Below are 16,659 nucleotides of genomic sequence, written 5' to 3'. Positions count from 1 at the left end.
ACTGTTGTTGTACATGATGTCTCGGCTAACAATAAACGAAATAAATAGCTGTGTTCAATTTGCACTACAACATTTCCTTATGATCTGGTATGAAGTACGATAGAAAACAAAAACAGTAAACACCCTTCGATGTTCATGACTGCGTTAATTGATATAGGTACTTACGTTTAATGGAAGGAATCTGAGCACATCGCGTGAAAGTAGCTATTGTCTGAAAGAAAGAAAAACACAAAAAAAAACCATATATTAATAGTGGCAACTCATTAAACGGCGAAGAAGTAGGTATGAGTGGCAATTTGTGCCTTTCCTTTGGTATCGCAGCAATACACCTAACAGTACGCAAAACCTTTAAAAATATAAATAGAAAAATGATCACCGGCGGCGTGCGCCCATTTGTAACGCCACTCTTGGCCACTCAAAAGTTCGTTTGCCTTTCGCACCCATCCCATATGCGGCGGTCATTGATTTCATTTGGTCCGTGGAGGGTAACTACGAACCGATTATGCTCATTATTCCAAATGATCGGTTCGCAGCGAATACTGCTGAGCGTCCAGTCAGTCAGCCAGCCAGTCAGTGCAGTGATTTACGGGATGGATGGACGGTACTGAACGGCCTTCTCACGAACGCATCAATCGGCGCTGCGTCCGAAATAGGTAGGCGATTGTTAAAAAGGCCAAATTGGCGCCAATGAAAACTATAATTATTCCAGGCACCCACGAAATTAACCGTAGACTCCGATTCAAACGGAGGGTATTGCAAATTTGAAATCACGCTTTTTGTACGTACAAGCGGGGTCGTATGAGTAAGCTGGGCGGAACCTCATGAAATTCGTGGAAAGCATAGATCATTCTGACATGGCGGTGAGATAAATGGGGCCGGAGCCGACCTAGGGCAAAGTCGTGACTTTGTTGAAATTGGAAGATTGTGGTGGAAATGGCTGGCAAGGCAGACATGTTTTTATTTGTATCAGGCCAATCGAGAACATTGCAATGCTATGATAATAGAATGTACGAAGCTTCATTAAAAAACCCTAATTAATCCACCTAGCGGTGATGGCGCCTTTCTCGTGCCTTCGAAACCCCATTTCAATAAAACTCAAGCGAAATGTTTATGTTAGAGTGACTGGAAGGGAGAGTGGCGTCATGTTCCGATTTTGACAGGTCTCCTGCTTGTTTGGAACGCACGTTTGTATGGATTTGACATCAATTTGACACATGATCTTTGTTCCAATTTTATCATTGACGCCACTCTAAGTTAAAGGCACTCTAGTTTATGTATATCGCACTTTCATACAATTAACAGAAATCCATTTCATCATACCAGAAATCATTTCGTTTATCTGGCTTTCGATGTTTGAGCCTCAAATTCTTAAGAAAAAGACGCTATCTTGAATTTGAAGCCGCCATTTAAGATTAAAGATTGTCATCTTGGATGTTCTGGTCGCCATTTTTGGAATCCAGACATCATCCCCATACCAAATATACCAATAATGCATTGTTTCAGGCCCTAAAACTCAATATTGAATTCGGAGCCGCCATCTTAAATTTTAGATCGGCATTTTGGATATCCTGATCGCCATTTTGGACTCTGGAAGTCTTCCCCATACCAAATATAATATAATAACCAGTCATCAGGTTATCAGGAAAGCCATTATTTGTTGTATCGCATGCATGAGTTTATATTTGGCCACACTTGTCGAGACCCCCGGAACCGGTTCCAGACAACTACCGGTTCAGATATGGTCTGATACTGCTTTCCTGCTGACCGTTCATCAGGTTATCAAAAATGCCGCTGTTTGATGTGTCGCATGCATGGGTTTGGTACTCTTTTAGGTTTGGCCACTTCCGGTGGGACATCCAGAACCGGTTCCGGAACACTACCGGTTCAGATATGGTCTGATTCTGTTTTCCTGCTTACGGTTCGTAAGATTGTCGAAAATGCCTCTGTTTGATGTGTCGCACGCATCGGTTTGGTACTCGTTTATATTTGGCTACATCCGGCGGAACATCCAGAACCGGTTCCGGAACACTACCGGTTCAGATGTAGTCTGATACTGTTTTCCTGCTAACCGTTCATCGGATTATCGAAAAAGCCGCTGTTTGATGTGTCGCATGCATGAGTTATGTTCAATTTGATGTTTGGCCACTTCCGGCAGGACACCCAGAACCGGTTCCGGAACACTACCGGTTCAGATATGGTCTGAGACTATTTTCCTGCTTACCGTTCATCAGATAATCGTAAATTCTGTGGTTTGATGGGTCGCATGCATGGGTTTGGTGCATTTTCATGTCTGGCCCCTTCCAGGGGTACCGGTTCCGGAGCGCCTAAATGGCCATAACTCCGGAACGGCTGGATCGATCCGAACCATTTTCAATAGGAAACAATGGGGCCAGATGCCACGTCGAATGAGCCATCAATAGTTAAAATCGGTTGATATTTACTATCTAAAAGTGAGGTGACCTTTTTTGTACACATACACACACACATACATACATACACACACACATACACACACACAGACATCATCTCAACTCGTCGAGCTGAGTCGATTGATATATGAAACTTGCCCCTCTGGGGGCTCTATCGAAATTTTATTTTTGGAGTGAACATATAGCCTTTCGGTACACCTTGGTGTACGAGAAAGGCAAAAACATGCATTTTTAGTGTTTATAGACCTTAGTTTTTACTCGGTGATTTAAGCAGGCAATGTTTTGTGGTAGTAACATAGCAATATGACTTGAAAGGTATAGATTAGACTTAAAGTTTCTGGACAAATTATCACAGGAATTTCATAAGAAACCCTTGGGAGTAGGGTGGCAGCCCCACCACGGTGCATTGTGGACCTTAGGCCAACAACATACTGTTCCCGAAGCCCAAAAACCGTTACAGAAACTGAAAATGAAAGATTACGAACTGATTCGACAGCAACGACTTTTAACGCTAAACAACGCACAAGAATTGGGACTTGGACTGTACTAACCCTAGCCCAGCAGGGTGAACTGGCACAACTAACCAATGATGCAAGCCGTATGAAGCTTGAGATCATAGGACTGAGCGAAGTCCGTTGAACGAACTTTGGAGAACACAGACTGTCGTCGGGCTGAATTCGGCTATACTCTGGCCTACGAGGTGAACACGCTCCTCGCCACCATGTAGTTGGTTTCCTACTCAGCGCTCACGCCTACGCTGCGCTAATGAAGTGGGAACCTATTAATGAGAGAATAATTGTAGCCAGATTCAGAACACGGGTTCGAAACCTAACCATGATCCAACGTTACGTGCCAACCGATGCTACCGAGTTGCAAGACAAAGAGAACTTTCAAAGACAACTGAATGTCGTCGTGGACAAGATTCCGCAAGGTGAATCAAGATCCTCATGGGCGACTTCAACGCGAAGGTTGGTTCCGACAACTCGGTCTATGAGCACGTCATGGGGCGCCATGGTCTCGGAAAAATGAACGAAAACGGAGAGCTGTTTGCAGAGTTTTGTGGCAACATGGTGATTGGCAATCGGGGGATCGCTTTTTCCTCATCGACCAGTGCACAAAAGGACATGGGGTTTCCCGTGACGGCGTCACGGAAAACCAAATCGATTGCATCTGCATTAGCCGAAAATGGAGACGGAGCCTTCTTGATGAGCAGACCAAACGTAGTGCCGACATTGCGTCTGACCATCATCTCCTAATCGGCGAGATCCGGCTGCGCATTGCTAGGATCCATCGACAGGAGGAGAAAATCAGGTGCCGGTTCAACACACGCTCACTGGAAGACGCTGCGGTGAAAACGTCCTTCGTCGAGGAGCTAGAATACCGTGCTGCGGATATTCCAGAAGGTGGAAGCGTAGAACATCAATGGAACGCCATCAATAACGCTACGCACCCGGAAAAAGCAGATGATACCTGGAGGAAGATAAAGGAGCGAAGGAACGCCAAAGACGCGATAGAGTGAGCGAAAACACGAGGTACCCCAAAGCCGTAGCCCATCAGCGTTATTCGGCTCTCGAGGAGGAAGTGAAACGCTCATGTAGGTGGGACAAAAAAGCGTGCGAGAAAGCCGCAAGAACCGGCGACATCAGTTTCGATTACGATGTCTCTCGTGGCCTTAGTGGGACTAAGATGAATGCAAGGATGCGCATGAAAGAGACGTCTGGACAGTTACTGACCGACCCGGCTGACCAGTTGAAACGGTGGTTCAGGAACTTTGGAAACCTTTTTCAAGTGTCGGCCACACCATCAACACCTCAGCATGATCCGCCAAGGGTTCGACGCATTAATCATATTAACATCGACGTTCCATCAGTGCAGGAGATTAAAACACCCATCCGTAGCATGAAATCGAACAGAGCCCCGGAGGGTCGATCGCATATCAGCTGAGATGCTCAAAGCATATTGTCTTGCTCCGTATCATTCTGGAGCAAATCTATGAATTCCAAGAGTCTCTCTACCTGGTGTACTTTGCTTACGAAAAAGCTTTCGACTGTCTCAATGACGAAAACATGTGGGAAGCCCTCAGGCGCAAGGGTGTCTTTGAGAAAATCATAGGCCTCATTGAAGAACAGTACAGGGCATTATTGTCGTGTAGAGTACTGCACAACGGTGTTTTGTCCGAACCCATGCTGGAGTGAGACAAGGATGTATACTATCACCGCTACTGTAATTGACAAGATTCTGGTAGGTGCGATTGATCGTGAACCAAATCGTGGGTTGCTGTGGCAGCCCATTACTATGGAGCAACTAAAATCGCTCCTCGACGGCAGGTCTTGCCATCAACTTTAAGAAACCTTAATCGTTGGATGTGAACACGGTCAACCCCCGATAGCGACAGAAAATGTGTAGCATAGCAGACCCAGAGACTCATGGCGGCGCAGCCTCAACAACGAAATCAAGCAAGTCGACAGAAATTTGACCATGAGACCAAGGCGATGGCGGACAATCGGCCAGTATTGAGATCTTTCAATTTGGCCTTCTGCATCACCATATGTGCTTAGAACAAGGCTTAGAATTGAAAGTATGTAGTTAGTTTCTGTCTGTGTTGAAAATCGGTGAGATATAAAAATTCGAAAAAGAAATGGTCGGCGTTAAGTCAGAGAGGACCATGTGTCTTTACTTAATTTCTAGAAAAACGACTTTAAAGTTTGCAACTCTATAAGTTTTGAGTTTTTCAACAGATGCTCTTGAATTTTTGCCGTAAATCGTAATAACTATTCATCACAGCATCGCTCTGTATTGATCGCGAAAAAACGTTAAATAAAACTTGAAACCGAGAAATTGCTAAGTAATTGATTGTACTTAGTCCACTCTGACTGAACGATTTTTGGAAAATCTTCAACCAACTACAGTTCACACTCAAGTTTTTAAATATTTGATGGAAAAATAATGCATAAGTAGGACAACAGTTAATAGGAGTAGTGTATAATGTGAGCAGGAAGTTTGAAATTTGATATTTCTGTTGTTACACTGTTGATTACCATTTTCAATTTTTATGTTTAGTCAGAGTGGACCAAATACAACAGTTCAATATCACATGAAGGGTAGTCAATTAATGAGCTATTTAAGAATTCCTAACTTGAACATTTAATAATAACAACTTTTGAATGTATTTTCATAGTTCGGTACGTTTTTGAAATATTGAAGTTACACAGTTCATAATAATTTATTCAGAGGACTGGCATTTTTCAAATATTCGTTCAGACAGAGTGAACCAAGTACACAATTCTTAAATAATCGGTAAAATCAATTTCTTCATGCAACGGGTATTGGTACATTTCAATATGATGCCCAACAGCTGCCAAACAAACATATTTTGATTTGGAAAGGATTACGAAAAATAAGGTAATTTCAACTATTTTTCTTAGATACACTTGGTCCTCTATGTCTGCATGCGGAATGCCACAATATGCTTCAACACGATGATCTGTAAAATACGATATTGACCATAATAAAATGGAATTTCATGTGCTTTCTTCATCAATAATCATCAGAAAATGCGTTAGGGAGTCATACGATTTGGAAACGTATCACATTTTGTTGATAAACTATTTTATTTATTGGATTTTAACCAATACATATATTTTCAACTCTCTTGACATCAAGCATATGGTCCACTCTGACTGCACACTATTATAGATTTTTGTAGTTCAACCAAAGGAAAATTGTGCTATAACTCTCGTTAATTGTAACATTAAGAAAATTGGGTGAATGTTCCAAGTAGCTTAAGTAAATCAAATGCCCTAAAAATCTAACTTTCGTCAATTTTGTTACTTGGTCCCCTCTGACTTAACGCCGACCAAATAGTTAAAAGCAACGTTTGGTTGCTTTGACATTCATGCATACAATAGAGACACGTGTTTGACGAACAAAATAGGATTTTATTTGCAGAAAGAAATACGCGTGCTCCGGTGGGAATCGAACCTACGACTTCTAATTCGCTAGACGGGCGCTTCTTTCATCCAAGCCACGGAGCCACTTGACCATCTTGGTTCCCTGAAGGCACAGAACTGAATTCGATTCCACTGATACACATAGTTTGTTCCTTTTCACAATCCAAATCTCCTTCGGATGAAATTGGATGAACATCTACACATATTTTACTTACCTGAGTAGGATAAATCGCGATTGTTGTGAGAGTTTATCTTATTTCTATCAGAGTACCCAAATTCGTCTTCATTTTCGCGTGATTTCCGGGCAATGTTTGGTAAAAATACTTCGTTTTATTCAATAAACAAAGTGTATTAAAATTTATGAAACAGTCTATACTGTATTTTTCCTTAATGTTTTTGTACAGATGTTGAGATCCGTCATAAAAGCTTATACCTTTTATTTTGGTTCTATGATAATTCTTAGAGTCTTTTCTAGTCTATATTACTTGGGATTATTCTACACTTAATGAGCATCAGTTTACCGAGCTTAAAAAATGCTGCAAACTAGTGCAATTGGTAAATTTGAGCAGGCCATACTTCAATTTGCTTTAAATTCAGTCTGCGAGCCGCAGAAAGCCTTCTCGAATGCCGCATGTGATAGATTGCAGTTCAGTAATCACTGCTTCAGATGTTTGCCGGTTAATGTAAAAATAAAAGCCCTTATAGTAGCATGCCATTGCTTGTCCCACTTTGCAGATGAATCAATGCCGCAGTTTCAAAGCCTACCGTCACGAATTGGTTCAACTATCCATTTCCATTTCGCTGGCCGAGTATCGACCCGCCTGCAGAAGTTACCAATTTGTATTCGTTACCCCCAGGTGTAGGTATGCTCTAGAGATGGTCGGGTTTCAGATTTTACAGACCCGAACCCGACCCGTACCCGAACAATTTTCAGTTTCAAAACCCGAACCCGACCCGAACCCGAGAAAATATTTGTCAATAAACCCGACCAAAACCCGAGTTCAAAAATAATTGTTAAATGTATCGGTTATAACAAATAAAGCATATTTTCAAATACTGATTTATTTACACTGGTACCAAACCCGACTTCAACCCGACGTTATTCAAACCCGGACCCGACCCGTACCCGAAAATTTTTAAAGTGTTCAAACCCGGACCCGACCCGAACCCGAGTTTTTAAAAATTTCCAAGCCCAAACCCGACCCGTACCCGTCGGGTTCGGGTTCGGGTCGGGTTTCTGGTTTGAAAACCCGAAACCCGACCATCTCTAGTATGCTCCACAACCTAAATTGTTGCCGCCAGATCGATTTACATGATCAGAGGTGGCATATTCATTTCACGTACTCGAGCCAAATTAAAACTCCAAGTAAGTACCGCGCGTTGGTTTTGCGCATGCTTGTTACTTATTTTCGTCTAATTTTTGCACGTTTTATGATTCGTTGGCCGGTATTTAGTAGCCAGTAGCTCGTGCTCGTGACTCCGGCTAATGTCTGGTAGCATCCCGCTCAATCGGTGTGAGTTTAAAGACCTCTCGGTGAAGCGTGTTATACTGATGATTTGATTTAATAGGCCACGTTTCAGTATTCTTTTGAACGTAGAGCATGGGCACACATTGGGGTAATGGATATGCCTGTTTAAAACATTTTCTCTACTAATATTATTTAAACAAATCTCAACACTGGTCGGCAGTGGAAATGTGCAAAACTTTGGAAAGGTTATACTAACTTCTCCATTAAAGGCTTAAGAGAAAGATTTTTTTTTTTTGAAAATGCGTTTATAATTTTGAACTATAATATCTGAAATGTTGTGTCGCATCATAGTTTCAAGAAATCTGAGGGTGTCCTTAACACCCTGCGTTGTTTAAAATTATTATGCTTTTTACCGAGGACCACTCCATCTCGGGACCCATGCTTCACTTTGAATGGTAAGTTTATCGGGATCCAACCCCAGGTCTTTGGTAGATAGTCACGGGTTTTATCTATCACACCAGGTCCTCTCCTCAACGGGATTTTATTTTTTCATCACACTTTCATTATTCATCCACAATCCAATTCTTGAACACTGGCATTACTTCAACTGGTAGCATGTCATACAGCATAGAGTGTTTGAAAGAGTTTCAGGGGTTTAACAGTGTGTTCCAAGGTGTTTCAGGGAGTTTAATGGGATCTCCATGGGTGTTTCAAAGGCTTCCCGGAGCGTATCAGTAGTGGTTGTTAAGCGGTTTCATGAATGTTTCTTACATTTTCAAGGGGTTTTTGGGGGTGTTCCAGTAGATGTCAAGGGTGCTCTAGGGTGGTTCAAGGTGCATTGGAGGGGGGGGGGGGCGGTTTGGCTGCTGGGTCTTCAAGGAGTTCCAGAGGATTTCAGAGGCATTTAAACTATAATTTAAGGTGTGCTCCAAGCCTTTTCTGGGGTGTTCCAAAGGTTTTCAAGTAGTTTAGCGGCGTTGCAGGGGTGTGCTAGACAGTTCTGAAAATGTCATTTAGACTTATCTAGATTCACTCACCTATCTTCAGCTCATTTCGTAAGCTGAATCTGAAAATATTATACATGAAAAAGTTGTTCGGTAAGGTCAGTCTTACAAGAAGATCACGGAAAAACTGCTCTCATTTTAATATTTAAGGTCGATGTCATCTTTAAAAAATGCCATTTGATATTCATTCGACATTTACCATAAGTATTAGAGATAGAGCGTTTTTTCGCGAACTTCTGATCACACAAGTTTATCATTCATCATATTTTCAAGTTCAACTTTTGAAATGAGCTGTGAGCGATTGAATCCAAATAACTCAAAATAAGATTATCACAGGGCATTGCAAGTGTGTACCAGAGGGTTTCAGGGGCTTTTCATGGATTTTCAAAGAGTGTCAGGAGCGTCCCAGGGTATTTCAGCGGCGTTCCAGGATGTTCCAGGGGTGTTCAGAAAATTTCAATGGTGCTCCTCAAGGCGTTTCAGGGGAGTTCATGGTGTTGCGACCCACTGTGCCGCATTGCTCTTCAATTTCCTTTACTGCACCCCCTAACGATCACACATCGGGCGCCCATAAAATCGATATGAGGGAGAGATGACAGCGATAAGGTTGAAGGGAGATGATAGCTAGATGGATAGATGAAAAGTAAAAGTCATTGTTGTTAAACTGAATTACATGCTCATGCAGCAAAATTGAAATATTAAATCAAAGTTTCTAAGTGTTAACTGACATGCAAATTATTTCATAACCGCTAAAATCAAATTATGAACTTCGTGAGTTAACTAAAACTAAATGTAAACCTAATATGTATGTTTATCATTATGTTTATCATCATAAAGCATATTTAGAGAACTCAAGGAAAATGCTAAAATTGCAAGAAATATTTCTAAACAAACTTAAGGTAAAATTGTATAAGCACAATTCTGTAATTGTATTTGAACTATATTCCGCCCATAAAACTGTTTAGGAATAAACTAACATACTTATTCTTTTTGAACAACATTTTACAGTAACGTTTCAATTACACCTAGCGTGGCAATAAATGCAAAAATGAGCATCATTTAGTTCAGCATGCTTATAGCCTCAGGAAAGAAAATGAGAGAATAAGGAAATGAACGACGATCAGTTGTGCATGAACCCTATTAAAACTTGATTAAACCTATCTCCGCGCGTAATGCGATAATTCCACGGTACTTAGGAACATTGGCGCAAAAGCACAGACAAGAATTCCAAGCCGTTTACACACCATCCACGCTGTCGACAAAGACGACGACGACGGAGTCGGTCGTCGCCAAGCAGCAGGAAAACCTAACGGGGCATATAATAGCATGTGCGATGCGCATTGACTCCCTCCGCAAGAATAATCAGTAGTCCATTCCTGAGGGCCCTCGATGTCCATCCCGAAAGAGAAGCAGCAGCCGATAAATAGGAAGTCGAGTAGACTTCTAGGTCATGGTGGTCAGCTGAGTAACGGCAAATCCACGTACTTGCGATGAGCATACCACACTCGAGGGCCGTTGATTGCATTAAAATTACAATAAAATATAGGAAATACACGACCAGAGTGGGGGGAATGTGAATCGCGACGTTTCTTCTCCCATAGGTGGGGGGCACTACATTGTGGAATCCAACTGACCACCAACCAAACAAGGAAAGGTCACGCGATTCAGAAGAAGAATCGGAAAAAAGTGCTGCGCAACCGCAATGTTCTGACTCTGACCGCGCTTCGTGCGCACACACAATGGCGACGCTAATAGAATCAGACAGCCGTTGAAGATGGCCTCAAGATCGTGTGAGGGTGATCTGATCATGAATGGGCTGGGCAGTGCAGTCGGCTCAATGACGCTAACACATGACTCATCACAATAGTCTACCTCAACGGTTCAGAAATCGTCGGAAAAAGTGTGCAATAGCTTCCACATTTATCTTACATACGGCGGGCCTTGTGCGCCTCTGACGCATCCACCCAAGCGGACAACGATGATTTGTTTCAGTGTTTTAATGCTCATGTAGCGCAATTATGCAATCGTCATGTTGTAGTTTAGTCTGCATCTTGGCACGCAAATGCTTTGTCTAACTGTTGCCGAGATTAGAAGTTCAACAAGTGCAGGTTATACCGTTTCATGCAACGTTCCTACCTACTCTTTATTGTTTCACTAGGTAGCAGAGGAAACAGTATTCTAGTGAAAGGCTATTCCAAGTGCACTCCATTCTATGTTAATGGTAATTGTTTTGAAATTGTTTGCATGCTGTTTGTAATGGACTCACTTTGATCAGTATTCAAACGGTCCCGTAACGTAGAAATACTAAGAAGTGATCTTCTTTTTTTTTGCCAATTTATATTACGACAACTTACAAACAAAAACAAAAATCAAATAATGTTCAAATCTTTGGACAATCATCAGATAAATTAAACTTAAATTTTCAGCGTCTGTCTTAGCATACACAAAAACAGTCTTTAGGGTGTAGAACTAGACCATGAATCAATTATCTGATTACGGTTCATCTTCACGTCCAATCGAGCTTGTTTAATTTTTCACGGCCATTCGGAGCATTCTTACACACAAAGACCCGTGCTAATGGGTTCTAAAATACACGATCGAGTTGATTAGAGTACTTCGAAATTTACAGTAATAAGCGAAAAGAATACGATGAAATTATAACATAGATGAATGGGCAATTTGTACACAATTGCTAATTTATAATTGACCAGGACGAAACAAGTTTTGCGGAGAATCATCGAAAGTAGGCTTTACATTCTTATTGTATAAACACCCATTTGTTTTACATACTTTTATTTGAGCTTGCCCATTATCAAGTTAGGTAAGTTATACAACAATATTATGCTAAATGCTTTTTTAATCCGTATTAACGAGATTTTTATTCCTAGGCTTCACTCACAGGAAGAACTCATATTTTGTGAGTTTGCAGGGAGTGGGATGCGCTCCCAGGTCCTCGGCGTGAAAAGCATGCACTTTAACCATCACACAAGGACCGCTCCCTAGTCAGGTAATTTTTAAAATTAAGGTAGCAAAAAAAAAAAAAAAAACTTAACACTTTTTCGTATTTAGTCCCCTATCTTTCTTTAACATTTCGACTAGGATTAAACCTGTTTATCAACTTGATGTCCTCATTTTTGCTCAAAAATGAATTCCCTACTAACATAAGTAGCTACCTACATAAAAGCTTATGGGGCAAACGCTTTTGGAAGAAAACTCTTTTAAGCTTTTATACAGCAAAAATGTTAGTTGGGTTTTGCTTGGGGAATCCAAAGAAAGGAAAATCCTGAACTGCATGACTCTTATTTGGTCGGCGTTGTCAGAGAGGACCATGTGTCTTTTACTTTATTTCTAGAAAAACGACATTAAAGTTTGCAACTCTATAAGTTTTGAGTTTTTCAACAAATGTTCTTGAGTTTTTGCCATATATTTTGATAACTGTTCATCACAGCATCGCTCTGTATTGATCGCGAAAAAACGTAAAATAATGCTTGAAACCGAGAAATTGCTTAATAATCGATTGTACTTAGTCCGCTCTGACTGAACGGTTTTTGGAAAATCTTAAACCAACTACAGTTCACATTCAAGTTTTTACATATTTGATGAAAAAGTAATGCACAAGTAGGACATCAGTTAATAGGAGTAGTGTATAATGTGAGCAGGAAGTTTGAAATTTGATATTTCTGTTATTACACTGTTGATTACCATTTTTAATTTTTATGTTCAGTCAGAGTGGACCAAGTACAACAATTCAATATCAAATGAAGGGTAGTCCATTGATGAGCGATTTGAGAATTCTTAACTTGAACATTCAATAGCTAACAACTTTTGAATGTATTTTCATAGTTCGGTACGTTTTTGAAATATTGTAGTTTCACAGTTCATACAAATTTATTCAGAAGACTGGTACTTTTCAAAAAATCGTTCAGACAGAGTGAACCAAGTACACAATTCTTAAATAATCGGTAAAATCAATTTCTGCATGAAACGGGTATTGGTACATTCCAATATGATGCCCAACAGCTACTAAACAAACATATTTTGATTTGGAAAGGATTACGAAGAATAAGGTAATTTCAACCATTTTTCTTAGAGACACATAGTCCACTCTGTCTGCACGCGAAATGTCACAATATGCTTCAACACGATGATCTGTTAAATACGATATTAACCATAATAAAGTGGAATTTCACGTGTTTTCTTGATCAAGAATAATCAGAAAATGCGTTAGGGAGTCATACAATTTGCAAACGTATCACATTTTGAAGATAAACTATTTTATTTATTGGATTTTAACCAATTCATATTTTTTCAACTCTCTTGACATCAAGCATATGGTCCACTCTGACTGCACACTATTATCCATTTTTGCAGTTCAATCAAAAGAAAATTGTGCTCTCGTTAATTGTAACATTAAGAAAATTGGGTCAATGTTCCAAATAGATCAAGTAATTCTTAATCATATGCCTTGAAAATCTAATTTTCGTCAATTTTGTTACTTGGTCCCCTCTGACTTAACGCCGACCATTTGATAGCCTAAGAAAATCGCGTAATAGATTCATTTTCGAATAGTTTTGGCGTTTCAGTCTTTTCGGGGTCAAAAACAACTAAATGTTTTCTTCTTCCAACGTTTCGATCCTTATTGGATCTTTCTCAGGGAATCTGTAATTTATTATAATCGTTTTTATAGGTTTTAACACTTTGGACTACACTTAACACATACCGAATGAAATTGTTGCTTTTTCGTCCAGTGGTAGTTTTTTAAAACTTTTAACCGTCATTTGTTGTTTTTTGCTATAAAAGATTATTGTCAATTAAGGAATACCTTAATGTCACTGTCTACTTACAATTTGTCCGTTTTTTCTGTTCCGAAAAACCTTCAAATTCAAAAAGATATTTTCGTTGGTCGGAAACCGGACCGCTATCCACTACCTTTACGTACAACTTTCAAAATGACAGTTTTAGTTTGTTCTATTCGTGCGTTGTGTGTTCGGTTTCAGTCGTGTCAGTGTCGTCAGTTTGTGTCATGTTTACATTCGGTCTGTTTTGGTTGTTTGATTTTGTTCTTTTTACGTTCATGATAGAGTGGAGTAGACCAGCGTAGACTACGTTCAGATTGTCTGTGTCAGTACGTTTGTTTACCGTGTGTGGCGTGTTGTATATGTGACAACTTTCCAAGATGGGAAGATTTGATGGTTTTTGTGTCCTATCTAATATCTTCACATCGTCAAGTCTGAAAACATGGTCATTTTCTGCTGCGTGGTCTACTAGCGCTGTCTTTTCCCTAATACTAATAATCGCTGCGTCTGCATTGGTGTGTCCTGCTTCTCTCAGTGTCGTCAGTCTGCGTACGTTTGAGCGATGTCCCGATATGCGCGTTTTCAGCTTCGTCGTTGTCATCCCAATGTAGCAGCCATCACAGTTGTCGCAGTTGATTTTGTATATTATATTACTCTGTTCGTCATTGGGTGTCTTGTCCTTAATCTGTGGTAGTAACGCGCCAACCGTGTTTGTTGTTTTGGTGGCAATTCGTGTTGGATATTCCCTTCTCAGTGTTTTGATTATCTGTTGTGAGAGTCCATCGATATTGGTGAGCGAACGAAAAACAGTTTCTCCCTCATCTGGTCTGTTTTCGTTCGTTTCCATAGCTGTATCCACTTGTTGTCTGTGTAGTTTCACCCTATTGATTACTCGGCTGATCAACGTATTCGGATAATCGTTAACCAGGAGTTGCCGACGAATTACGCTTTCAACTTCTTCTTCTCGATGGTTCGTCGTAAACGTGTACACCCGTTTGGCGAAATTGAAAGCTACATTCATTTTTTGGTGAAACGAGTGCAGCGATCGATAGTTTAGAAACCGCCCCGACGATATAGGCTTCATATACCATTCGGTTGTTATGGTTTGGTTCTGGTTTCTTGTCATAACCATATCAAGAAACGGTAACCGATTGTTCTGCTCTCGTTCGACTGTAAACTGGAGATTTTCGTCTTGGCTGTTGAAAATTTCCTGAACCATTTCTATTTTATCCCCAGGGAGAGCTAGGAATAAATCATCCACATACTTTTTTAGGTATGGGATTGGAAATGGTACAGCTTCTACTGCCTGATCTAGAATATCTTCCATGACCAGGTCGGCTATCATCGGAGAGAGGGGGTTCCCCATAGCCGTGCCAAATTTCTGCTTATAGAAAGAGCCATTGAACGAAAAATAGCTACATTCTATGCAAAAGGCTGTAACCTCCAGAAATAGGTCGAGACAAATGTCGGTGTGTGTACCAATTTCATCCCAGTGTTTTATGATGCTCTTTCGCACTAGTGTTTGTGGAATACATGTGAACAAAGAGACGACATCAAACGATACCATGACGTATCCCTCCGGTAGGGTAACCGTGTTCACCAACTCGCAAAACTTAAACGAGTCCGAGATGTTGTACTTACTGTGCAACGAGCGTTGTATGATCGCTCCTACGAATTTTGATAGTTCGTACGATGGAGACGTCATACACGGCACCACCGGCCGTAACGGCAGCCCGGGTTTGTGTGTTTTTGGCTGTCCGTATATTCTCGGGCACACTGCTTTGTAGGTACGCAATCGTCTCGCTGTTGCTGCATCCAGTAGACCCAAATTTTCGAGGCGCCGTACAATGCCGTTGTTCACTCGTCGTTCGTTGACAACGACGAAGCTGAAAACGCGCATATCGGGACATCGCTCAAACGTACGCAGACTGACGACACTGAGAGAAGCAGGACACACCAATGCAGACGCAGCGATTATTAGTATTAGGGAAAAGACAGCGCTAGTAGACCACGCAGCAGAAAATGACCATGTTTTCAGACTTGACGATGTGAAGATATTAGATAGGACACAAAAACCATCAAATCTTCCCATCTTGGAAAGTTGTCACATATACAACACGCCACACACGGTAAACAAACGTACTGACACAGACAATCTGAACGTAGTCTACGCTGGTCTACTCCACTCTATCATGAACGTAAAAAGAACAAAATCAAACAACCAAAACAGACCGAATGTAAACATGACACAAACTGACGACACTGACACGACTGAAACCGAACACACAACGCACGAATAGAACAAACTAAAACTGTCATTTTGAAAGTTGTACGTAAAGGTAGTGGATAGCGGTCCGGTTTCCGACCAACGAAAATATCTTTTTGAATTTGAAGGTTTTTCGGAACAGAAAAAACGGACAAATTGTAAGTAGACAGTGACATTAAGGTATTCCTTAATTGACAATAATCTTTTATAGCAAAAAACAACAAATGACGGTTAAAAGTTTTAAAAAACTACCACTGGACGAAAAAGCAACAATTTCATTCGGTATGTGTTAAGTGTAGTCCAAAGTGTTAAAACCTATAAAAACGATTATAATAAATTACAGATTCCCTGAGGAAGATCCAATAAGGATCGAAACGTTGGAAGAAGAAAACATTTAGTTGTTTTTGACCCCGAAAAGACTGAAACGCCAAAACTATTCGAAAGTCTTCAAAACAGTCGTCGTCAATATAGTAATAGATTCAGAAATATATAACAATTTTGAGGAACAGCAAGACTTATCGAACATGTAAAGGTATTGGAAATGTTATGACGTAAACTGGGTCTAGTTTGTCATTTTTCTTTTATTTACACAAAATGTTACTAAGTGATTAAAGTACTATGTTCGTTAAAGTATTCTACTTATTAAATAGTTTGGAAATAATATGAGAAATAATTTTGACACGCCAAGTATCTTCGAATGAGTGTGATCAGTTTCGTACCTTTTAATTCCGCCCTATGCTGCTTA

At 40.5% G+C, this 16,659-nt stretch overlaps 2 protein-coding genes and 1 long non-coding RNA gene across 4 annotated transcripts in view; 1 reads left to right on the top strand and 2 right to left on the bottom strand.

Annotated features, from left to right (window-relative positions):
• LOC109430941 (cuticlin-4) overlaps positions 1–16,659 on the bottom strand; it is a 231,799-nt gene that overhangs the window by 100,890 nt on the left and 114,250 nt on the right. For both annotated transcript variants that reach the window (XM_062852624.1, XM_062852625.1), the window contains exon 4: positions 166–211. In XM_062852624.1, coding sequence (XP_062708608.1) covers positions 166–211 — 46 coding nt within the window. The remainder of the gene's footprint in view (positions 1–165; positions 212–16,659) is intronic.
• Positions 13,546–15,178, bottom strand: LOC134287210 (uncharacterized). Its single transcript, XM_062848886.1, has 2 exons — positions 13,697–15,178; positions 13,546–13,643 (listed from the first exon to the last, which is right to left on the bottom strand). The coding sequence occupies exon 1, from the start codon at positions 15,012–15,014 to the stop codon at positions 13,821–13,823; it is 1,194 nt and encodes a 397-aa protein (XP_062704870.1). The 5' UTR covers positions 15,015–15,178; the 3' UTR covers positions 13,546–13,643; positions 13,697–13,820.
• On the top strand, positions 15,530–16,383 carry LOC134287209 (uncharacterized). The gene is made up of 3 exons (XR_009997121.1): positions 15,530–16,072; positions 16,126–16,196; positions 16,258–16,383. It is a non-coding gene; the product is annotated as an uncharacterized LOC134287209 (long non-coding RNA).

This window comes from Aedes albopictus, chromosome 2, assembly GCF_035046485.1.
Source record: "Aedes albopictus strain Foshan chromosome 2, AalbF5, whole genome shotgun sequence".
Taxonomy (NCBI): Eukaryota; Metazoa; Arthropoda; class Insecta; order Diptera; family Culicidae; genus Aedes; species Aedes albopictus.
The sequence above is the reverse complement of the archived record's forward strand: the minus strand, read 5'-3'. Positions and strand labels throughout refer to the sequence as shown.

What these genes read in the sequence shown, in the direction of transcription:
- LOC134287210 (XM_062848886.1), bottom strand. Translation starts at nt 15,014, where the DNA reads ATGGGGAACCCCCTCTCTCCGATGATAGCCGACCTGGTCATGGAAGAT.